At 47.5% G+C, this 24,692-nt stretch overlaps 1 protein-coding gene across 3 annotated transcripts in view; it reads right to left on the reverse strand.

Moving 5' to 3' along the window:
- The window catches only part of PDIA5 (protein disulfide isomerase family A member 5), a 124,350-nt gene that overhangs the window by 89,846 nt on the left and 9,812 nt on the right, over positions 1-24,692 (reverse strand). For 2 of the 3 annotated variants that reach the window (XM_004373622.2, XM_023728799.1), the window contains exons 1-3: positions 12,479-12,735; positions 4,808-4,934; positions 805-892 (exon numbers count right to left, since the gene is read on the reverse strand). In XM_004373622.2, the coding sequence (XP_004373679.2) occupies positions 805-892; positions 4,808-4,934; positions 12,479-12,598 (335 nt within the window). In that variant the 5' untranslated portion in view covers positions 12,599-12,735. Of the gene's footprint in view, positions 1-804; positions 893-4,807; positions 4,935-12,478; positions 12,736-24,692 lie in introns of those variants that run through there. The other variant, XM_023728800.1, reaches the window with a different exon arrangement.

Below are 24,692 nucleotides of genomic sequence, written 5' to 3' on the forward strand. Positions count from 1 at the left end.
GAGAAGGGAGGCCAGAGGGAGGAAGGGAAGCCGAGAGGGAGCAGGGAGGTCAGGAGGAAAAAAGGAGGCCAGAAGGGAGGAGGGAGGCCAAGAGGAAGCAGGGAGGTCAAGAGAAAGAAGGGAGGCCAGAGGGAGGAGGGAGGCCAGAGGAAAGAGGGAGGCCGGGAGGGAGGGAGGGAGGAGGGAGGCCAGGAGGGAGGAAGGCCAGGGCATCAGGATGCGTGGAGTGGTGTGCTGAGCACATAGGTCAGAGGAGAGATGGGGAAGGGCACAGGGAGCTAAGCCACCTGTCCAAGACTGACCCCAAAGCAGCAAGTCAGGCCAAGCAGTGCATTCCACCACCTCCACACTGCAGGCAGCAGGGACCACTAGTAGTAACAACCTGGGCAGGGAGGTAAAGCCCACGGCTCTTGCTCCAGACCCACCATGAGCCCACAGGGTGACCCTGAAATTTCCCCTTGCCTCTCCAGGCATCAAGTCCCCTCTATAAAACAGGGAGGGGAATCTCCACTCTCCCGCTCCCACTGGGAAGACAAAATAAAGTGACGCAGGACAGTAGAGAAAAGGGAAAGCACTGCGGAGAACGGAAGAAAAGAGTCAGCTAGGAAGACAGGGAGGGAGGGTCAGAGTCCCCCTTCTCCAGTCCAGAGGTGGCCTGGCAGTGCTACTAGGGGGACTGTTCTGAAACAATCTCTCCATCATGTCCTCTCTCTCAGGGTATTTATCTGGGGACAATTCCCGGCCCCACCGAGCAAAGGCCCCAAATACCTCCTGCCCCACCAGCCACCACGCCCCAGCACATACCCACAGTCTACCCAGCAGATGGTGCCTTGTCCTTTCACTGCCTGGGCCACAGTGGACAATAACCTGAGGTGATTTTCCGCTGCTGCCTCTGGAAAAGAAAAAGAAAGAATTAAACATATATGCCCAAGCACACCCACAGCCACCTCCACGGTCTTCTCTCAGATGCAAAAAGCATGGAGACCAATCCCAGGGAAGGGGGTGGCGTGGGTGAAGAGGTCTTGGGCGCCATTTAAAATACCTGTCCCCCAGCTAGGTCAACTGGAAAAACAAAGCTTATTAAGAAAATGTTCTGCATCCTACTTTGGTGAGTGGCATCTGGGGTCTTAAAAGCTTGCAAGCAGCCATCTAAGATGCATTAATTGGTCCCAACCACCTGGAGTGAAGGAGAATGAAGAACACCAAAGACACAAGGAAAGTATTAGCTCAAGAGACAGAAAGGGCCCCATAAACCAGAGACTTCATCACCCTGAGACCAGAAGAGCTAGATGGTGCCCGGCTACCACCAATGACCGCCCTGACAGGGAACACAACAGAGTCCCGGATGGAGCAGGAGAAAGGTGGCGTGCAGAACTCAAATTCTAGTAAGAAGACCAGACTTAATGGTCTGACTGAGACTGCAGGAACCCCAGAAAGCATGGCCCCTGGATTCTCTATCAGTCCAGAACTAGAACAATTTCCGAGGCCAACTCTTCAGACAGGGATTGGTCTGGACTGTGGGACATAAAGTGACACTTGTGAGGAGTGTGCCTCTTAGCTCAGGTAGGTACAGGAAACTAAACGGGCAGCTTCTGTCCGGAGGTGAGATGAGAAGGCAGAGAGGGTTAGGAGCTGGTTGAATGGACATGGGAAATCAGGGGTGAAAAGGAGGAGTGTGCTGTCACAGTATGGGGAGAGCAATTACAGTCACATAACAATGTATGTATAAATTTTTGTATGGGAAAAAATAAAAAATATAAATAAATAAAATACTGTCCCCGTAATCAACAGTGTCAGCGTGCATGTCTGCAAGAACAGCCAAGCTCGTCTCAGACAGAGTCCCCAGCTCGCCCTCCTTTAAGCCACGCCTCAAGCCTTACTCTTGCAAAATCTCTCAGCCAGATTCTCAACTCCCAGGAGAATCTCGGACTCATTATCTTTCTGAGACAAGTTTTGAAAATTCTATAACCAAACGATTACAATTCTATAACAAGGAAACAATCTTGCAAACTCCGTGCTCGTCCGTCCTGACTCCCCACCTGGGAGCTGACGAGGGCAGGGACCAGGTCCCTCCGTTACTAGAGCAACACACGCTGATCCTGGAGCTCGGCTTGACCTTGGTAATTGAATGAGGTGTATACATGACACTAGTCTCCCACGGACCAATGCCAAGTGCACCCAGTGCACATTCCACAGCCCACTTTTCGGGAAGCCACAGAGGGATGCGGCAGCCCGGACAGTACCTCTGGGGTTGTTGCAGGAATGCAGGCTATGCCATGGGGTAGGATGAAGTGAACACAAGAAAGCAGGAGTCTGCCATTGGTCCAGAGGTCTGGGCACAGCACCTTGATACCACTGTGGAAGGGAAGGTTCTTGGGGAGAGAGCCCCTGTGGCCAGGATTTAAGTACTGACAACCTGCTCTGATCCCCTTGCAGACTGGTTGTGGTGAGTGTCTGATGTCCACACCCAGCAGGCTCCAGGTCACCATCCTCTACCGTGATACCCAGGAGCTTGCCTGCAAAGCCTGCCAGCCACACACTGTTGGGAGGAGGAATCTGTTGCCCTCGCCCACCAGAAAGCCATATCAGACACTCCACAGCCAAACAGAAATGATCTCTGAATTTCGTGCCACCACCGACCTCCCCTTCTGGTGTGGATGATGAACAGATAGCCGTGTGTGAACACAAAGCACGCTGAGCCATTCACAGGAGCAAACAAAAAGCGTCGTCCAAGAGGCACACGTGGAGTCTCCCAAAGGGGCAGTCCCAGGAAACTACCACCTGGGGAACCGGAGCAGAGCGGGCAGCTGAGGTGGGAAAGGCCACAGTCACTCTGCTCCTGCTGGGCTCTGGGGAGCGGGGAGAGGGAACACAGAAGTGGAGCAATGTAAGGACCCCTTCCCTCACTCCACCCTACAGCAATAGAAAGGGAGGCACTGCTTGGAAGGCTGGAGGGAGGGAAGAAAATCCAGTTACTGTGCTGCTCTCAAAACCCCTTGAAGGTCACGCATCTCATGCAGCAGGTGAGGGCAAGGAGGCAGGAAGGTAAGATCATCTCCACGGCCACCACCTTGCAACCCAAAGCAAGTAGGAGCACTGTAAGTGGGAGGTGCGAGGAGCGCCACGTCTCCACCAAACAAGGCCCAGGTTGGGTGAGGGGAGAAGACAGAGCAGACCCTCAGGCCCTGCTTCCTGCTAGGGGCCATCTCCTACCCTGCAAAACCAGTTGCCATCAACTCGATTCCCACTCATAGTGGCCCCATGTGTGTCAGAGTAGAACTGTGCTATATAGGGTTTTTAATGGCTGATTTTTCAGAAGTAGATCACCAGGCCTTTCTCCCGAGGTGCCTCTGGGTGGACCTGAACCTCCCACCTTTCGGTTAGCAGCTGAGTGCATTAACCACATTAACGGAGCACATTAACCATTTGTACCACTCAGGTCCCACGCAGGTATCAAGCAAGAGTCCCCACCTTCCCGCTCTCTAACTTCCCATAATGCTTTCCTGGCCTCAGCCCCATCTCAGAGCCTGTCCATCACTGCAGAAGGCATACATTTCTTCTTATCACACACCTGTCCTTACCTTTCCACTGTAGGATACAGAGGTGCCATAGTGGACTATCTCTACCATCTACTGGCTGGTGGACCTCAAATAGCCAGTTATTCTCTCTGAGCTTCCATTCCCTCATTTAGAAACCTAACAACCGCACCGCCTACCTCATGGCAACTGAGTAACTGAGACTGTATCCTAAAAGTCTCATGTAAAGTCCTTTTAAGATGATGAGCTTTTATAACAGGGCCTTCCCCAGAGAAGGAACTGGGCGTGTTCCTTCACTAACAACCACCCCAGTTCCAGAAGCATCCAAGGAGGCAAGCCACGTTATTCAATGCCCTATGGCCCAGGCCTCAGGGAACTCTGCTTCTCCCTTGCCTTGGTTTCCCCAATGCCAGACAGCACAGAAATGCCAGCCACATGCTGGGCTCCAACAACAATAACTCAGTGAGTGTGTGCTAGGCCCGCGGGAGGAGGGAGCAGCAAGTGGTGACAAGAGGAGCCACATGCCAGGGATGCCTGGAGGATGTGGCTTCAGGAGGGCCGCATGTCCAGAACATCCATCAGACAGAGTGCCAATGAGTGTCAAGGACGGACTGCCAGGCAGAGCTGCGCCCAGAAGTGGCCCAGCCACTGGCTGCCGCTTCTCCAGGGGCACCAAAAACTTGGCATCCTGAGGAGCAGCGAAAAACACTTAACTCTGCTGGAACAACATCAACCGAGTCAGACGTCTACCATTCCCCAACATCGCTGCCAAGAGCTGAGCAAACCTCGCTCCATCCGCTATCCCCTTGCCAGCCTCAAGGTCAGAAGACAGGCAGGCCGCTGCTTCCCTCCTCAGTGAAGCCGCCATGCCTGGAGCTTGGGGCCTACAAGTTCAGGCTCATGTCTTACCCCAGAGCAGGGCAGGTGCGGCCCGGGCAGGCCTGCCAGCCCAGATGAGTGCCCCCATGCCTGGGACCAAGTCAGCTGGCAAGGGATTGGTCAGCTCAGTCAGCAGCCTGAGGGGCCTCGTTCTGTGCTGGGCACTGCAGGGCAGGAAGAGGAAGGGAGACAGGGCGGTCCGGAACTAACGCCCCTACGTGCCTCTGCCCTGTCTTCTGAGGAGAGCTGACAACCTCCACATCCCCTGGACCCTCGCTGAGTGGTGTTGGGTCCTAAGGTCTCTCGCCTCCCACCTGTGTGCCCCCTTCCCCCCTCCCTCCTGCCCACTCCGTCTTGTACCTTCTGATCCCAGGCCAGCAGGGGACACTCACCTGACTTGGAGTAAAGCACCAGTACATTATTCCGGGTCCTGAGAAGTTTTTTCAAGTCCTTGTGGTCAGAGACTCTCTCGATGAGTGGGGAGACCTTTGCGGAGGACAGCCACGTCGGCAGGACCATCTGGGGATCAAGGAGCCAAGGACCATGAGTCCTGAGTCCTGGCCAGGCCCGAGGAAGACCAGATGCCCACAGATGCGCTGCCAGGAGCATGTTTTACTTCAGAGTGATAAGGGCAAGCCAACCCTTCTCATGACACTAAAAAAACCAAACCCGTTGCCATCAAATCGATTCCAACTCATAGCGACCCTACAGGACAGAGTAGAACTGCCCCACAGGATTTCCAAGGAGCGGCTGGTGAATCTGAACTGCCGACCTTTTGGTTAGTAGCCAAGCTCTTAACCACTGTGCCACCAGGGTACCAAATACAAACCTTATATCAAAATATAGAAAAAAAATCGATATAGTGGACTGTATCAAAATTTTTTAAATTGTTCTGTGAAAGATCCTGCTAAGAGGATGAAACAGACAAGCTACATACGGACTGGGAGGAAATATTTTTAAACCACATACCTGACACAGGACTAGTATCTACTATACACTGAGAACTCTCAAAAGTCAACACTAAAAATGAACAATCCAATTAGAAAATGGGAAAAGATATGAAGAGACATTTCACTAAAGATGATATACAAATGGCAAATAAGCACATGAAAAATTATTCAATACCGTCAACCATTAGGAAAATGCAAATTTAGACCGCAATGAGATATCACGACACACCTATTAGAACAGCTAACATAAAAAGTGACAATACCAAATGCTGGTGAGGATGCAGAGAAACTGGATCTCTCTTACACTGCTGGTGGGAATGTAAACGCTGGAAGATAGTTTGGCGGTTTCTTAAAAAGCTACAGTACACTTACCATTTAAGCCAGCAATCGCACCCTCGAGCTTTTACCCCAGAGAAAAGAAACTGACATCTACACAAAGCCTGTACATGAGTGTTCACGGCCCCAAACTGGAAACAATCAGGACACTACACCTACCTTTTCACCTCATTCCCCCTCCAAGTTGCCTCCTCCAGGGACCCTTCCCTCCCAAAAAACCAAACCCCTTGTGTCGAGTTGATTCTGACTCATGACGATCCCATGTGTTACAGAGCAGAACTGCTCCACAGAGTTTTCTTGGCTGTAATCTTTACAGAAGCAGATTGCCAGGCCTTTCTTTCAGTGTCGCTGGGAGGTTCGAACCGCCAACCTTTCAGTTAACAAACCAAAAACCAAACCCGTTGCCGTCGAGTCGATTCCCACTCCTAGTGACCCTGTAGGACAGAGCAGAACTGCCCCATAGGGTTTCCAAGGAGCGGCTGGTGGATTTGAAGTGCTGATCTTTTGGTTAGTAGCCGAGTTCTTAACCACTGCACCACCAGGTTAGTAGGCAAGTGCAAACTGTTTCTGTCACCCAGGGACCTTTATGGACACTTCCAGCCCATTCTTGATCTTCAACCTACCCTTTCTCTTCATGCATTTTCTAATGCTGCCTGGACTGCATTCGCATAGAAACACGCCACTCAGACCTACTGGTCACCCACTCGATCGCGAGCTTCCTGGGAGGTCAATCAATGTCTGTATTCTACACTTAACCCAAGTGCCGTGCACCGGAGCAGCGAGAAAACTCCACCCCACCTAGAAGCACCAAAACACAAAAGCCACAGAGAAGTAAGATCATCCCTTAATGTATAGGATGGAAATGGATAAGTGAGAGGTTTTCAGGTTTTCCCGCTCAGCCAAGTGATCTTAGGGGGCAATTCAGCAAGAAGTGAGCCAACTGTCACCAGAGAACCAATTCATCACCAGATGAATGGGACTGGAGGCACCAGGCACATCTGCAGGCAGGACAAGGGGTGAGGCTGAAAGCAGGGGGTGGTCAAAAGTCTGCATAAGGAGCAGTCACACAGCAGACCACTTCCTCCAGCCCAGGCTGCTAGGCAACAGCCCCTCGCCCACCTGGCAAAAGCAAGAGGGCTACTACATGGAAAGACTGCATAAGAAAAGCTCTGCTGATAAGACACCAGGCAGAGGGTGGGAGTGTGGACCTTACCAAAAACATAGATTAAGGGAAAGTCTACAAACTAAACATTGAGATCGCCCATCCCCCCAAGTCTCTAGCAGTTCCCTTCCCTTTTCCAGAATGCTGCCTGCCAGTCTTATTCCCCCAGGCAGGAGATTAGAGAATTCTTCTGGGGGTGGGGGGGAATTGAGGAGCACAATATTAAACCAAAAGACAGTGATTTGGAGATCCTCCAAAGAAACAGCTGAGTTTCCACTCAGATATGCACTGTGAGTTACCCTCCACCCCTCTCCACCCTCACAGTCTCCAATCCATGCGCTAGTGCCTTGCACAGGCAGATAACCAAGGTTCAACAGATATCTGAGTAAAGCCTCAACATGAAGGCAGAGACTAAGACAAACCAATGGCAAGATAAAACTTAAAAAAAAATAAAGAGAACAGAAGAAAATGACAATAATCATAATCACTATTCTCAAACAAATAAAACTGTACATCCATAAAACAAGAATAGGATGCTATATAAAAAGTGAACAGAGAATCAGGAAGAACTCTTGGAAAGAAAAACCATCACAGAAATTAAAAAATCCAGTAGACTTAACAATCATAAAACGGGCAAAGGACTTGAATAGACATTTCACCAAAGAGGACATTCAAATGGCTACCAAACACATGAAAAGATGCTCAAACGTCATTAGCCATCAGAGAGAAGCAAATCAAAACCACAATGAGATACCATTTCACTCCCACTAGGATGGCTAAGATTAAAAAAAAAGAAAAAAAATAACAAATGTTGGCGAAGATGTGGGGAAATTGAAACCCTTATCCATTGCTGGTGGGAACGCAAAATGGTACAGCTGTTCTGGAAAACAATGTGGGGATTCCTCAAAAAATAAAAAATAGAACTTCCATATGACCAGCAATTCCACTCCTAGCTATGTACGCAAAAGACTTGAAAGCAGAGACGCAAACAGAAACTTGTACACCAATGTTCATTGCTTCACTATTCACAATAGCCAAATGGTGGAAACAACCTAAATGCCCATCAACAGATGAATGGATAAACAAAATGTGGTACATACATACAATGGAATACTACTCAGCCAGTAGGAGAAATAAAGTCTTGATACATGCTACAATATGGATGAAGCTGGAAGACATTATGCTGAGTGAAATGAGTCAATCACAAAAGGACAAATCTTATATAACCTCGCTTATATAAAAAGACAAGAAAAGGCATATAGAGAGAGAACAAAGTTTATTAGAAATTACCAGTGGCAAGGGGGGGTGGTTAACAGTGATGGAAATATTGCATTGATTAAGGGTAGGGTTGCACAGCCGATTATTATAATTGCTGTCACTAAGTTGTACACCTGTAAAAAACTGAATTGGCAAAAGTTGTGTGACAGATATATTTACAACAACCAAAAAAAAAAAAAAAGTAGCTGTTGAGGCTGCTTATGTACAACCAAAAACCTCATGAGATTTGGTCCTGTGGTTTGGAGGTTTAGGGCCATGGTTTCATGGGACATCCCAGTTAATTGGCCTAATAACACGTTTAGTGCTTCTGTTCTACCTCCCAGTTCCTTGCGTAGTGCCTGGGGTCTGAAAAGCATGCAAGTGGCCATCCAAGGCAAAATTGGTCTCTATTCGCCTGGAGCAACAAAGGAAGAAGGAGAGTCAGGAAAAGGACAAGAATGTGGAATGTGTGGCTAATTGCCTTCATGAACAACTGCCTCCTTTGCCATGAGAACAGAAGAACTGGACGGTGCCTGGCTACCATTACTGAACATTTTGATCAAAGATTCTATACAAGAATCCTGATCAAAAGGGGAAAATGCAGAATAGAGTTTCTAATTCTCATGACTTCCTAGAGCCATGAAGGTTGGATGAAGCCCTGAAACTACTGCCCTGAGATAATCTTTAAACCGTAAACCAAATATACCCCCTGAAGTCTTCTTAAAATAGCTTATCTAGTAAAAAATGTCTTCCTTGAGCATTATGCTCTTTTAAGAACTATCTATGTGGGATTAAATTGATAACAGCAACTCGAAGGATTAAACAGGAACCTTAGGGGCAGTGGATTTATGTTAGTGGAAGAGTAGCAACTCAGAAAAGGAGGGTGAGAATGGTTGCACAACTCGAAGAATGTAATCAATGTCACTAAACGGTACATGAAGAAACTGTTGAATTGGTGTATGTTTTGCTGTATATATTCTCAACAACAGCAAAATAAACAGAGTTTTTAAAAAATATTCAATAGGATTGGAAGTAGAATTGGAAATATATATATATATACGTATATCCTAGAAAATAAAACAAAAAGATGAAGAAATTAAAAAATATTAAAAAACAGGAGAAAAAAGACAAGAAAATTAAGAGGAATAGATCCATTGAGTGCAAAAGGCAATTAAAGGAGTTCCAGAAAGAAGAAAACAGAGGAAAAGAAATTATCAAAGAAAGAATTCAAGAGAATTTCCCAGAACTGAAGGATATGAGTTTCCAGTTGAAAGGGCATCACCAAAATACACCGCTAAGAATTTTCAGAATACTTGTGACAAAGAGGAGATCCTAAAAGTTTCAAAAAGAAAAATACACCGCATACAAAGGATCAAGAGTCAGGACTGGCATCAGGCTTCTCACAGCAACACCAGAAGACAATGAAGCATTGCCTTCATAATTCTTAAGAAACAGGATTTCCAACTGGAGTTCTATAACCAGCCAAACTATCCATCAACTGTGAAAAAAGATTTACTCAAATGGAATAACAACTTCACATGTGTAGAATTTAACTTGAATACACCCTTCCTCAGGATGCTACTGGAACACACGTTCTACCAAAACATGGAACTAAATAAAAATTGAGAAAGACATGGAAATTAGGAGACACAGGCTCCAACAGAGGAGAGGCAAAGAGAATTACCGTGTTGATGGTGAAGAGACATCCCCGGACAACAACTGTGCAGCAGCCAACAAAACAATGAGCCCAGAGGACAGCAAGGACAGGCAGCTCTAGAGGAATGTGGCCGGCAGAAAGAGGCAACTGTAGATTATATGGAGCCCTGGTGGCACGGTACTTAAGAGCTTGGCCGCTAACCAAAAGGTTGGCAATTCGAATCCATCAGCTGCTCCTTGGAAACCCTATGGGGCAACTCTACTCTGTTCTATAGGGTTGCTATGAGTCAGAATCAACTCAACGGCAATTGGTTTGGTTTGGTCTTTTTGGGTCGATTATATGATATGCTTGATCATATTTAAAGAAGTTTACATTTCTGCCAGAGAAATTAAAAAATAAATTAATCTGACCAAAGTTACACAGCTAATAAGCAGCAGGGTCAGAATTTGAACCCCAGTCTCTCTAACTCTGATTCTATGCTCTCTTAGTAGCCAGAAGCATGGAGTTGAGTCTGAGCTCGACCATTCAATAGCTAAGATGCCTAGGCAACATCACTCACACTTTAGAGCTTAGTATCTCACATCTGACATGGAGATAATAATGCCTCCCTCACGGGATTGCTGTGAGGATGGAATGGGCCAACTTACTGAGCATGCTTTATAAATCATGAAGCACTCCAAATGCATCATTACTTTAATATATAATATACAGCATTATTTCCAGAGCAGAGTAGAAAAGTAGAATAGAGTAGAAGACAGAATCATGACCATACTCTAATGCTTCTAAACATAATCTGCCATATTGGAATTGAAAGGTTCCTTCTCCCAGGGTAAAACCGTCCAGGAGGAGGGGTTGAAGAATTATTACTCTTTCATCTCACCTGCCAGAGGCCTGCCTGCCAGAGCTGTGTACAATGCCTGGGCACGGACAGTCCTTATGCAGACCACCTCGAGATCTCACCAAAAACCTCATTCCACTTTATTATGACATGTTATTCTACTGCTCCCATGAGCCACTGAACTTCAGACTAAAAAGTCCATTGCTCAGTGCACATGATTAAAAGGGGAAAAAAAAAAAGAATCTGTTTGAAAAACACAATGACATGCTGCTCTGTTTTAAATCCCCAGATAATCTGGCCAGTGAAGGAAAACAGCGGCCCTTGCCCAGCCACTGACCTGTAGCCCAGCCCCTCCTGAGACTGGCAGGCACCTAGGGTTCTGGCACTGGGGAGAGGGAGAACGAAGGAGGGAGGGCGGGCTAGCCCCACGCTCCCTCACTGAGCAGCTGCAGGGACAGGAACGTGTCTACCGGAGAAACCACAGGAGCCAAGTCTCGTGGCATAACCGCAGCTTCCTTCCGGTAACACTCAGTCAGTTCTGCAGATCCTCTAACCCAAGGCCACTCTCAGGTTAAACCAAACCACTTCTCAGCCAGCCACCAAAGCCTCTGACCCAGGGTTTACCCTCACACTGCAGAGAAGCTCAAGCAGAAATACACTGAGCAAACTGACTTCGCTGGAAAACCACCACGCGGCATGAAGCTGGGGCTTAAATGGGGCCAGATTTAGAACTCTTTACAGAAGGTCTGTCTCCTCTCCACCTCCCCCTGACCCCCCAGACTAAGACCTCTGAGGGCAGAGCCCAGTATGGGCCTAGGCCATTGGAAACCCCAAAACACCCCATTGCTGTTGAGTCAATTTCGACTCATGGTGAGCCTGTGTGTTACAGAGTAGAACTGCTCCATAGGGTTTTCTTGGCTATAGTCTTTATAGAAGCAGATTGCCAGGATTTGCTTCCGTGGCACTGCTGGGTGGGGCCCACCGCCAACCTTTAGGTTAGCAGCTGACAGCAAACTGTTTGCACAGCCCAGGGTCCACTGGAAGCTCTCAGTAAATGTTTGTGCAACAAACAAACATGACAAATCACATTTGTTCCCTCACTCCTGACCCTTGCAGAAGTCACCCTCCAGGAGCGTGCTCCGAGACCCAGAAGGGAGCACCTGGCAGACCACAGTGCAGGGAGGGCCTGGGCTGAACACAGTGGGAGAAGTCGATGGGGTCAGCCCAGGGGGCTGTGAAAGCCTGGCTCAAGGGCCTGGTCTGCTGCAGGAAGCAAACAGGAGCATCGGTGGGAAGCACCGGGGACCTGCTGGCAGGGGAGCAGCAGAATGACAGTGGTATTTTAGGGACTAATCTGGCCATGACCTCAGACTGGGCAGCAACCAGGGAGGCTGGAGGTAGAGGGGCCAGCTGGGTGGCTGCCCGGTGGGGAGAAATGGGTCAATCCAAGAGCCTCCGAGGGAAAAAGCAGAAGGCAATGACTATTCATATGTAACCAATGTAGGACGAGAGAACACCCTAAGTGCGTGCAAGGATTCTGGGCTGAGAGATGGAACAATCGCCAGAAATGGAAGAACCGAGAAGAGGCGGCAACAGAACAGGCCTTTCTCTCATTTTGCAGAAGATGATAAGAGGCTCATGTTTTGGACACATGGACAATAAGGTGTCGTCCAGGCTGGAGAGTGAAGCCATGAAGCCAAACAAAGTCTCTAAGGGCAGGAGCTCAGAGGGGGAAAGAAAAGAGGGCTGAGCACAGCACTTTTCCTGGGAACATCCTCAGTCAAGGAGGAAGAACTGAAGGAAGGTGGGAAAGGAGAAGGTGGGAAGCGCTGTGTCAACACAGGCCAGGGAGGAGACACTTACAAAGAAACATCCGCGGAGAGTGTTGTGGCAAAGTCCCCAGGGACGTTCTGAGGGAGTTCCAGTAGCTCGGTGGGGGCTGGGAGCCGGACTGCTGAGGAGACAGGGAAGGATAGAAAGCATTCAGCGCGTGTGTGAGGAGCTGAGGTGACAAAAGGTAGAAGAAAGGCAGGGATAGCAGGTTCCGGAGGATGAACTGTCCATGAGGATGTTTGTGGACACAGGGGAAGCAGGATTTGCCTGGAGAGGCAGCATTGAAACATTTGAGAGAGGAAAAATAATCAGGATAGCGAAATCCAAGGGGAGTTAGGGGAGAAGTTGTTCAGAGAAGGTGTCCAAAGGCTTAGCATCTTCTAGATGGAAGGGGGAAGGAAGAAACGTCCCTTTGTGTCTGGCCTCAGACAGACCCTCACCTTAGCTACCAACGGCAGAGGCGGCCAAGAAGGAGGCCCTTTTCTCCCTCCCCTTCAGCCCAAGGGGATTTTCCTCCAGCCACTTAGCATTCTCCTTTCTCCTCCACTCCAGGCTGTTTTAACCTTTCTAAGGCACACGCTCCTTCCTTTTCCTTAAGAGGCAGCTCCAGCGAGCCCTGGATCACCTTGCCAAGAGCCTTCCTGCAGACTTCATAAGTCACAACCCACAAACCTTGATAACAACAATAACAATGTTAACGATGCACAAACCATCTACTTCTTTGTCAAGCCCTCGGGGGGAAAGGGCAGTGTTTGAGAAGCACTGCCAACAGGAGCCATGCTTCAAGGCAGCTGTGGTATTGTTCCTGGGCTTGGCACGCTCTTTAAATTCTAAGTCAATCACTTTGGAGGTAGAAGAGGAAAAAAATCCCCTTTGTTCACCATGCAAACTCCTTCTGACCTTCCATAAATTGCTTTCTTTCTGCTCACACCAACCCTCGATTTTAACAGTATTTACACCAGGGCTGAGCACACCCGTTGGCAGCGCTGGGACACATAAAACATTCCCCTGGTGCAGCGCAGCGCAGAACACTGCTGGGAAAGTCGGCCTCCCACTTTGCTGTGGCTGAGGAATACCCATTAAAAACCCGTTGCTGTCAAGTTGATTCCAACTCATAGGACTCTATAGGACGGAGTAGAACTGCTCCATAGAGTTTCCAAGGAGCGCCTGGTGGATCTAAACTGGCCGAGGAATAAAGACCCCTAAAGCCAGGATGGGGAGCCCAGGTGGCGCAGTGGTTAAACACTCGGCTGCTAACCAAAAGGTTGGCTGTTCAAAGCTACCAGCCGTTCTGCGGGAGAAAGGTGTGGTAGTCTGCATCCATAAAGATTTACAGCCTTGGAAACCCTATTGGGCAGTTCTACTCTGTCCTATAGAGTCGCTGTGAGTCAGAATCAACTCAACAGCAACAGGTTCTTTGAAAGCCAGATTCTGCCTGCATCAGACAGCCAAGGCCCCTCCCCGTCAGAGCCCCAGCACCTCCTCCTCCTAGGTCCTCTTCAGAGCCCAGCACCACAGGGCTGGCACAGGGTCCTCACCTTTACCCTCCAACAGGCATGCCCACCGCAGCTGGAGGCAGTGAGAAGGAGGCGACTGGGCTCTCTCCTCACCTTCCGACTCCCCGCAGTGCTCCTGGATCAGGTGCCTGCCCATATCAGGGCCTGCCTGATGAACAGCAATCAGCTTAGACACCCACTCTCATCTCCTCCCTTTGCAGCCTTCTAACCTCTTCACACCATGGAAAGAGCACCCGCCTTGGAGTCAGACAGTCCTGGGGTCAAATCCAGGCACCACCACTTGAAGCAAGATGTTACTAGCAAAGCGGGTCACTAGACCTCTCAGAGTGCCACTTCCCTATCTGAGAAATGGAGAGGATAATGCTAACGCCAGCTGGCGCGGTTGGCTGGGGATGAAATGGGGTGGGGGAGTACATAACAAACCTAAGACAATGCTGGCACACAGAAGTCGTAATAATTGTAATTATCTCTATTAGCATTATTAGTGAGACAAATCAAAATAAAGCAAGTACAATAGTAAAACGGGGGCCACCTCTTCCTCTCCAGGGCTCAGTCTGCAATCAGGCAAAACAGCAGGTCCAGGCAGGAAGGAATGCATATGTACACACATTCAGCATCGTAAAACCTGGGATAATCACCCATCTGTACAGCAACCCAGACCAAGAGGTCAGCCAGCACATTTAGAATGCTCTTCCCAGGTTTCATACTCGTCAACTCCTTTACTCCTCACAATAATCCAATGAGTGGGTATGAGCCTCATCCTACAGATGAGGATGCTATGATGCTGAACAGGTTTCAGTGGAGCTTCCAGACTAAGCCAGGCTAGGAAGAAAGGCCTGGAGATCTACTTACAAAAATCTATCAATGAAAACTCTACGGATCACAACGGTCCAATCCCCAACCGATCCTAGGGATGGCGCAGGACCAGGCAGCATTTCATTCTATGGTGCATGGGGTCACCATGAGTTGATGGGTGACTCACTGGCAGGTAGCAACAACAACAGATGAGGAAAGTGAGGCTCAGAGAGATTAAATTACTTACTCAAGGTCACACAGCAGGTAAGTAGCAGAGCCAGGACTAGAACTCAGGTCTCCCGGCTGGGGCACCCTGTGGTCTGTCAGGGTTCTCAGAGCCTTGGGGCCAAAAGCATGAAGAAATGAGCCCAAATCCTAAATGTGGCAATTAACTCATTCATTACCAGTTGCCGTGGCATTGACTCCAACTCATGGCAACCCCATGTGTGTCAGACTAGAACTGCACTCTGCAGGGTTTTCAATGGCTGCTTATTCAGAGGTAGATGACCAGGCTTTTCTTCCAAGGCACCTCTGGGTGGGCTCAGACCTCCAACCTTTTGGTTAGCAGCTAGGCACATTAATCATTTCCACCACCCAAACCCATTGCCATGGAGTTGATTCCGACTCACTGTGAGCCTGTAGGACAGAGTAGAACTGCCCTATAAGGCTTCCAAGACTGTAAATCTTTATGGAAGCAGACTGCCACATGTTCCTCCCGCAGAGTGGCTCTTGAGTTCAAACCGACGCCTTTTACTTAGCAGCTAAGTGCTTAACCACTGTGCCACCACGGCTCCTTGCACTGCCCCGGGACCCCAGTGAGCCCAGACCTAGTCTTAATCAGAGACTGTGTACAGGAATCTGAGCTCCTTCCAATCTCATTCTCACCTATCTCCTCATTCACTTAATGTCACCTAATGAGGGTGGCACCCACTCACCATCACCACCAGACGAAAGAGATAAACCCACTGGCCCATTGCCTTCGAGTCAATTCCGACTCATAGCAACCCTACAGGACAGAGTAGAACTGACCCACAGGGTTTCCAAGGAGTGGCTGGTGGATTCGAACTGCTAACCTTTTGGTTAGCAGTCGAAGGCTTAATCACTGCAACACCAGGGCTCCGAAGAGATAAAGGGCCGTACAATTCTGGAGAATAATCGGGGGAACAGTCCTCGCCACATTACAGCCTCAGCTTTAAAAAGCTCCACCATCTCCAGGGCGTGAGCCAGCACCCTCACATTCTCTATCTTGGACAGAGCTATCTGTCATTACAGATTTACTATTCACTCCAGATCGTGAGGCCAGAGAGATTCAATTACGTAAAAGCAGCTTGCTAAAGGAGGAGGATTTGGGGACAGAAGTTTAACATTTAGGAAAAAGGGTGGGGGTGGGACTCAACCTTTCTAGCTCTGCCACCAGAAAAAAAGACACCCTTCTGATGTTGGGAGCTGTGAAGAAACCTATTTAATGCAGTTTAACCCACATTTTGCTCAAAACGGCTTTGAAATGTCAGAATCTAAAAGTCCAGACTCTTATGAAGCTGGTAGAAAAGGGATCCAGGGAAAAGGTTAAAAACAGATGAGGGCCCGAACCCAAGGTCGGAGAACTCACACTGGCTGAGAACTTCCAGCACCAGGCCTGGTGGAAAGAGCACTGTACTTGGAGTCAGAAACCTGAGTTTTGTCCTGGCTTTGGTATTTACTGTCTGCGTGACCTTGGACAAGCCATCTCTCTTTCTCCAAGTCTCAGTTTCCTCTTTTGTGAAATACAGGGGCTGAAAGTGATTTCCAAAGTCCTTTTCAATGTAACATTGGTAAGTCTACTTTCACGAGCATTATCAGAGCAGTGTTGTGAGGTAATTACACCTTGTGAAGAAACTGCCAATTTTCCCTAGGCACATCGGCACCCAAATAAAAGCCACATCTCCCAGCCTCCCTTGCAGCAAGTATGGCCATGTGACTAAGTTTCAGCCCTAGAATGTAAGCAGAAGCGTTAAATGGCAACTGTCAGGAACTGTCCCTAATAGATATCTGAATGGTTCCTCTTAGTCCCCTTCTCCTTCCTGCCAGCTGGAATTTGGACATGATAGCTGGAACTCAAGCAACCACCTTGGAACAATGAGGAGAAAGCACTTGCTAAAGATGTGAAATAATAAGACAGAAGGTACCTGGGTCCTTGGCACCATAGAGGGATATACTGGAACATCCCTCCCCAGGCTTCTACATGAGTGAAATAAACCACCTTTTAAAGGCACTATCATTCTGGGTTTTCTGGTACACATGCAAATAGACATTGAGTATCTGCTGGAACAAAGCTTTATCTAGAAAGACTTATTAACGTCTGCTCCAGTTGGGATATTTATCGATTCGACGGCAATGGATTTGGTCTTAGTTTTAAGGCACCCTGGTGGTGTGGTGGTTAACAGCTCGACTGCTAACTAAAAGGTCAGCAGTTTGAATCCACCAGCCTCTCCTTGGAAACCCTAAAGGGCAGTTCTACTCTGTCCTATAGGGTCGCTTAGTTGGAATCGACTCAACGGCAACAGGTTACGGGGGTTATGGCACCAAACCGTGTATTTTACTTTAGATAAACTGTTTACGAGGGAAGGGACAGAGTTCCCAGTTTCCCAAGTTTTCACTGTTATCAGGTGTCTTGGTCACCTGGTGACAGCTACTCGCAACTGAAGGAAAATGAGCTAGCAACCCTCTAGTTTCCCTACTTTCTCAGCCCTTTTCCAGTAAGGGAACCACTGGAGGAGACCAGGAGGCCAGGACATCCCTTGCAATTCACAGAAGGTTTGAGTTGGGCTAGTCGGTTTCTCCAACACAGAAATCCTCTTAAAATTCCTCAGGGGCCATCTCCAGCCTCTGAGTAAAGCCCTCAACTGCTGAGGACTCACAATCTCCTGAGGCTGCTCAACTCAAGTGGACCCAGAAGGCTACGAGAACTAAATGTTAATCTATAGAAGTCCATGTCCTCCAGCCTATCCACTTCATCTTGTATCAGCTCCAGGATCATAAAGTTCAAAGTGCACATCTCTTAGGATTCGCTAAGCAAAAGACCCCAATTCCTCATGTGTGACTCAAATCCCTCCCTATCCTGAACAATCTTTCCTAGACACAGCCACTCTCAGTGATTCTCAGAGCATATCCCAATGTTGGGGAACAAAGGTGTTATAGCTTGAGAAAAGTAGTACGTAATGTATGCTATCATTTATTTTCGAAAATAAATGTCTATGCTTTCATAATTCAAAACACAGGAGACTGATCTCAACAGAAATCTTGTCTGGTGGGCTGCAGTTAAAAGAAAGATGAAGAAGAAGAGGGGGTGAGAAACACCATTAGTGATTCTCTTAAAATATGATGCCCAGCTCTCATACAGTGCTGGCAAAACCCTAAACTAGGGCGTTTCTTTTAGAAAGTTTTTTGGCCCAATTTATCAAGTATCAAGTATTTATGCTCTCTGAATTAGTAGTTCCAGTGTTGGGAATCTATCCTGAGGAAATCAGCAGGGGTTTTGACAAAGATGTGACTCACACAGTCCTACAGTCAAAAATTGTCAACAAAAAATTGTAAATTGCAAACAACTTAAACATCCAACAGCAGGAGAATGAGCCTATAAATTAAACCACTCAATAAAATAATATAGCCATTCAAATAAGCTTTTTAAAGACTGTACAATGCAAAAACATTTATGTATTAATGTTAACTTTTAAGAAGTAGAATTCAAAATATTACATGATATGATCACAACTATCGGCAAACAAAATTATGCCCAGAAGAAAACTGGAAGAAAATGCACCAAAGTAAGGCTTTGTCCTTGGGCAGTTTTTATTCTTCCCTTATTTTTCTAACTTGCCATAATAAGCACGTCCTACTCAAATATTTAAAGAAAAAATTTACCACCATTTGGCCACCATCATGAAAATAATTGTCTCAACGTATCTCCCCACAAGAAAATAGTAAGTTTATAGTGGAGAGGTCTGGCAGACGCCCCTCAAGTACGGGATCACAGCGACCACCACCACTAATGGGTCAAATTGACATCAAGTGGCTCCTGATATAATGCATTGAAAGGAAACAGAATCACAAAACCAAGTTGAAAGACATCCTTCAAAATCATCAAGGTCACAAAAGACAAAGAAAGATGAAGGAACTGTTCCAGATTAAGGGAGACTAGAGACATGAGGGAGCCCTGTTGGCACAGTGGTTAAAGTACCAGGCTGCTAACCAAAAGGTCAGCAGTTAGAACCAGCTGCTCTGCAGGAGAAAGATGTGGCAGTCTGCCCCTGTAAAGATTTCAGCCTTGGAAACTCTATACGGTCGCTACGAGTTGAAATTGACTCAACGACAGTGGGTTAGAGACATGCCAGGGGTAGTGGTGTTTTTGTGGTAGAATTCTCGCCTTCCATGTGTGAGACCCGGGTTCCATTCCTGGCCAATGCACCTCATGAACAGCCATTGCCTGTCAGTCAGTGGAGGTCTGTGTGTTGCTATGATGCTGAACAGGTTTCAGCGGAGCCTCTAGACTAAGACCGACTAGGAAGAAAGGCCTGGAGATCTACTTCTGAAAATGAGCCAGTGAAAACCCTATGGATCACAAGAGTCTGATCTGCAACAGATCACCAGGCAGTTTTTCGTTCCATTGTGCGTGGGGCTGCCATGAGTCAGGCTGACTCAAAGGGAACCAGCAACAACAACAAAGAGACATGACAACTAAACACAGCATGTGATTCTGGACTGGATCCTAAACCAAATGTTACTTTCCTGATTTTGATTACTGTACTGTGGTTATGTAACAGTACGTCCTTGCATTTTAGGAAATACTGAAGTATTTAGGGGAAAGGAGCATCAGCACTGTAAACTTTACATATATAAAGGGAGATACGATAAAACAAATGTGATAAAATGCTAGGATTTCTGCAATCTGGGTAAAGGGCATGCGGGAATTCTTTGGACTCTTCTTGCAACTCTGCTGTGAGTCTGAAAGTATTTCAAAATAAGAAGTTAGGAAAAAAAAACTTGGCCTAAAAAGGGAAGAAAAAAGAGAGGTGCCCAGAACACAACCAAATACTGCCCCCAGCTCTTCCATAGGACTTTGGATGCCCTACACATCCAGCAAGTGCTCATTTGGCACTTTCCCATGTAAATCAGTAAATCAGTTGCCGTCCAGTCAATTCCCATGTGTGTCAGAGTAGAACTGTGCCCCATAGGGTTTTCAATGGCTGTGATTATTCAGAAGCAGACTGCTAGGCCTTTCTTCCAAGGCACTTCTGGGTAGATTTGAACCTCCAGCCTTTCAGTTAATAGCTGAGCACTCAACCGTTTGCAACACCCCAGGAACTCCTTAAATAGTGTTCATCTGCCCTTCTTAACCTTCAGCAGGGCTGTCTGCACCTCCACTCACTGGCACTGCATTTTTTTTATACCAAGTATTATGCAGAATCTGCAAAGTACTTTGCACACAACGCATAGTAGTAAGTACTTGTAGAATGGCTTTGATGACACGGGGTGTACAAAAGAACAGTAATGTTAAAATAAGCATAATTTATGCTCCTTAAAAGGCCAAAATTGAAGCATTTGTCACCCACCAAACTACCATGGCTAAACACCACTCCTCACAAAAAATGATGTGAAGAAAAGGTTTACCCTCCAGTCAAGTTTGGGGACTTCACCACTGATGCTTCCCCATGTTCAAAAGTCTATCCACTAGCCTTCAAAATAAAAATGAGCACCTTGAGTGATACTATGTGTGCACATTCGTGTGTGTGCGCATGTGTGAGAGCGAGGTGGGGGGACCGGCCATGGGATGTGGAACCCTTGGCTAGCGCAGCCGTGGGAGTTAAATGTGCTCTAGAGAAAGAAGGAATGGGAAGCACTTGGCAAGGGAAGGAACCTGAGAGGACTCTTTAATTCCAAAACCCAGGACCCAGGACCAGCCCACGTTAATAACACCTGAAAGCAGAGGGTTTACTGCATGTCCAGCATCAGACTAAGCACTTTTCATGATTATCTAATTTAATTATCAGGGCAAGCGCATGAAGTAGGTACTTTTATTATACCCATTTTATAGATATGGAAACTGACGCTAGGAGGAGTTAAGAAACTTGCTGAAGGTCACCCAGCTGGTAAGTCAGAAAGTTGTGACTCAAACCCATGTCTGCCAGACACCCAAGTCCGGGCATAAAGGAGACAGATTCCACACCTGATATTACTGCTTGCTCCTCTGAAAATACAAGACCAGCTGCATTTTTTATACTTTTCTTCCTTTACATGCCACACCTTATATTTGAGGCTACATGGTACCATGTTTTCTTCCCTGTATTCCCCATATCACAAACGTGGCAGTTACCAAGGGCCAATTCAAGACAGGCCAACTGATTGGGGAGCTTATAAAAACAGGTTTTCTTATCCTCAAATTGCAGTACATTTACCCAGGACTTAAGTCCCTAAAGCTTTTAATGTTTTGGAAAACCTCTTCCAGTGCCAAGAGGGCTTTGGGTCACCACCAGCCTGGTGTGCCAGCAGGAAGGGCTGATAGAGGGAATCGTGAACTAGGTGGCAGCTAGGCAGGAAAAGCAGGCAAACTCCCACTCCGGAAATCCAGCTGCACCTCAAAGCTCAATTGATAAGAAAATAACAACTCAAGTGCTCAGGACCTATGGTGTGCGTGCGTGCTTTCACACACATTACCTCTCTTGATCCTCTAAAGCTGAGAGTCTAAACCAGCATTTTCCACCCTTCGGGTCTCACCCCAAGAGCCAAGTCATAAAATCAACTCAGTGGGTTGCCACCAGCAGTTTTTTTTTTTTAAAATGAGATTATATAGAAACCATCAGTGTGTTTTCAGTGAAATGTTTACATAAGTTATATTTATGTATATATGTTTATATCTGTTACATATATTTATATAGTGACTCCAACTTACGGGATCCCATGTGTGTCAGAGTAAAACAGCGCTCCATAGGGTTTTCAGTGGCTGATTTTTTGGAAGTAGATCTCCAGGCCTTTCTTCTGAGGTGCCTCTGGGTGGATTCAAACCTCCACCCTTTCGGTTAGCAGCGGAGCATGTTAACCATCTACACTACCCAGCAGCTCCAACGGAAACCCTGGTGGCAAAGTGGTTAAGAGCTATGGCTGCTAACCAAAAGGTCGGCAGTTCGAATCCACCAGGTGTTCCTCAGAAACTCTATGGGGCAGTTCTACTCTGCCCTATAGGGTCACTGTGAGTTGGAATCAACCCAACAGCAAAGGGTTTGGTTTGGTTTTGGTTAGCGGCTCCAACGTGCATATGTACCGGGTTGTAATGTACAATTGTAATTACATGGGTTGCAGCAAAAAAGTTGGAAACAGTGCTCTAAACAATCTCTGCAGGAGGTGGTACTATCCTCACTTTAGAGGTGAGAATGCTGAGGCGCAAAGTGAAGGGACTGCACTAAGGTCCAGCTGTAGGAGGCAGAGCCATGGCTTGGACCAAGGTCTTCTGAGCAGATTCCGTGTTCTATAGTTCTCGCTGCTATCCCTCCAGCTTCTCCCACTCCCTCTAGCTCCACCCAGAACAAGACCCAGGAGACTAGCACACCTGCTGTCCCTTCCTTCCAGTCTAGCTACTGAGGAAGCAGCAACTGAAAAGAGCTGCGATGGCAACTTGACCCGTTTTTCCTCTGCTACCTGAATGCCAGTGATTCCCCAGATCCCTTCAGAGAAAAGCAAAAACCACACGTACTCAGGCCAAGCAGTGCTGCAGGCAGAACCTACGCCAGACCTCTCGGTCAAAAGCAGCGATGCTGGCTGGCAAAACACCGTTTGCCAAGTAAAACGAGTGCTGTCAGCTTATATATCTACTGGTTTTGTAGCTGCACAACAGCTCTACCGATAAGGCTTTTAGGAGCTACGGATTCTGGGTCTTATTCTTGAAAGAAATCATCTTGAGGATCTGGGGGCCCAGGAAGTCAATTTTCTATAGTTTACATCCCCTTAAGGTGGCTCTGGAGCCCTGGTGGCACAGTGATTAAGCCTTTGACTGCTAACCAAAAGGTGAGCAGTTTGAATCCACAAGCCGCTCCTTGGAAACCCTATGGGGCAGTTCTCCTCTGTCCTATAGGGTTGCTAAGTCAGAATCCACTGCAGTAGGTTTGGGGTTTGGTTTTGTTTGGGGTTTAAGGTGGTTTTAAGGTCCCTGGGTGGCACAAAAGCTCTGCACACTCAGCTACTAATCGAAAGGCTGGTGGCTCAAACCCACCCAGCAGCCTAGCAATCTGCTACCTTAAAGATTATAGACAAGAAAATCCCATGGAGCTCAGTTCTACTCTATGTATGACACACGGGGTTGCCATGAGTCAGAATCAACTCAAAGGCAGTAGTTTACTCTTTTTTAAGGTGGTTTTGGAGTCCCCAAAACCACCTTAAAAAAAAACGAACTGTTGCCTTGGAGTCCCCTGGCGGTGCAGTGGTAAAGAGTTCAGCTGCTAACCAAAAGGTCAGCAGTTCAAATCCACCAGCCACTCCTCGGAAACCCTGTGGGACAGTTCTACTACGTCCCACAGGGCCGCCACAAGTCAGAATCAACTTCACAGCAACAGGTTTGGTTTTTTTTTTTTTTTTTGGTTTTTTGGAGTCCCCAGGGGGTGCAAGTGGTTAACGAGCTCAGCTGCTAACCAAAAGGTTGGTGTCCACCAGAGGCACCTTGAAAGCAAGGCCTGGTGATCTATTTCAAAAAAATCAGCCATTGAAAACCCTATGGAGCACAGTTCTACTTGGACACACATGGAGTCGCCAGGAATCCACTAGACAGCAGCTGGGTTTTTAAGGTGGTTTTGAGCCACAGCCAGGTTGGGGAACCTCCACTGTGGACCCAACTATTTTTTTTTTTTTTTTTTTTTTTTTGTGCTTTAGGTGAAGGTTTACAGAGCAAATTAGTTTCTTGTTCAACAATTAATACACATATTGTTTTGTGACATTGGTTGTCAACCCTGTGACATGTCAACACTCTCCCCTTCTTGACCTTGGGTTCCCCATTTCCATTTGTCCAGCTTTCCTGCCCCTCTTGCCTTCCTGTCCTTGCCCCTGGGCCAGTGTGCCCATTTAGTCTCCTATATGTGGTTGAACTATGTGTATTAATTGTTTCACGGGCCTGTCCAATCTTTGGCTGAAGGGTGAACCTTAGGAGTGACTTTAGTACTGAGTGTCCAGGGGCCAGCGGACTCACCTTTTAAAAATCCCCCCTCTGGACCCACATCACTCCCCTCTCCTTCACAGTCAGGCTTTTCCTTCTCCCCTTCCTCTCCTCCCATCCACTCTCAAATCTGCCCCCTACCCCAAAAAATGCCCACAGCTGGGCGGTCAACAAGGACCTCCATGTGCATAAGCCCAATGGGCACTTCCAGTTCTGGTTCTGCCTGACCTCCTGAACCACTCTTCTCTGGGCTTCAGGACAGAACACTCGGTTTCCCTTCTACCTCTCTAGCCATCCTTCTGGTTGTCTTGGTAAACCCTCCTCTCCCTATCCCTTAAATGTTGACGTTCCTGAGGGTTCAGCCTGAGACCGCCTTCTCTTCCCACTCTACAGCCTCCTCCAGGCACTCTTCCCCACTCCCCAGGGATCTCACCCACTCTCTCCGGGGATCTCCACCCATTCTCTCTGGGGATCTCACTCACTCTCTCTGGGGATCTCACCCCCTCCCCAGGGATCTCACCCACTCCCCAGGGACTTCACCCACTCCGTCGAGCAAAAAAGCCCCCAAATTAGCACCTGCAGCCCAGACCTCGCTTCTGAGCACCACATCCCCACATCCTGCTTGCTCACGGATTCTGAAACTGGGGTCAAGGTTTAATTCTCAGAATGTTAAAAACCTAGTTTTCATGCAAATAGATACTGGACACATTTCAAAGGTTTAGTTAACTTATTCATAAGGAAACTACTAAAAGCAACAATC

The sequence above is a fragment of the Trichechus manatus genome, unplaced genomic scaffold, assembly GCF_000243295.1.
Source record: "Trichechus manatus latirostris isolate Lorelei unplaced genomic scaffold, TriManLat1.0 scaffold00026, whole genome shotgun sequence".
Taxonomy (NCBI): domain Eukaryota; kingdom Metazoa; phylum Chordata; class Mammalia; order Sirenia; family Trichechidae; genus Trichechus; species Trichechus manatus.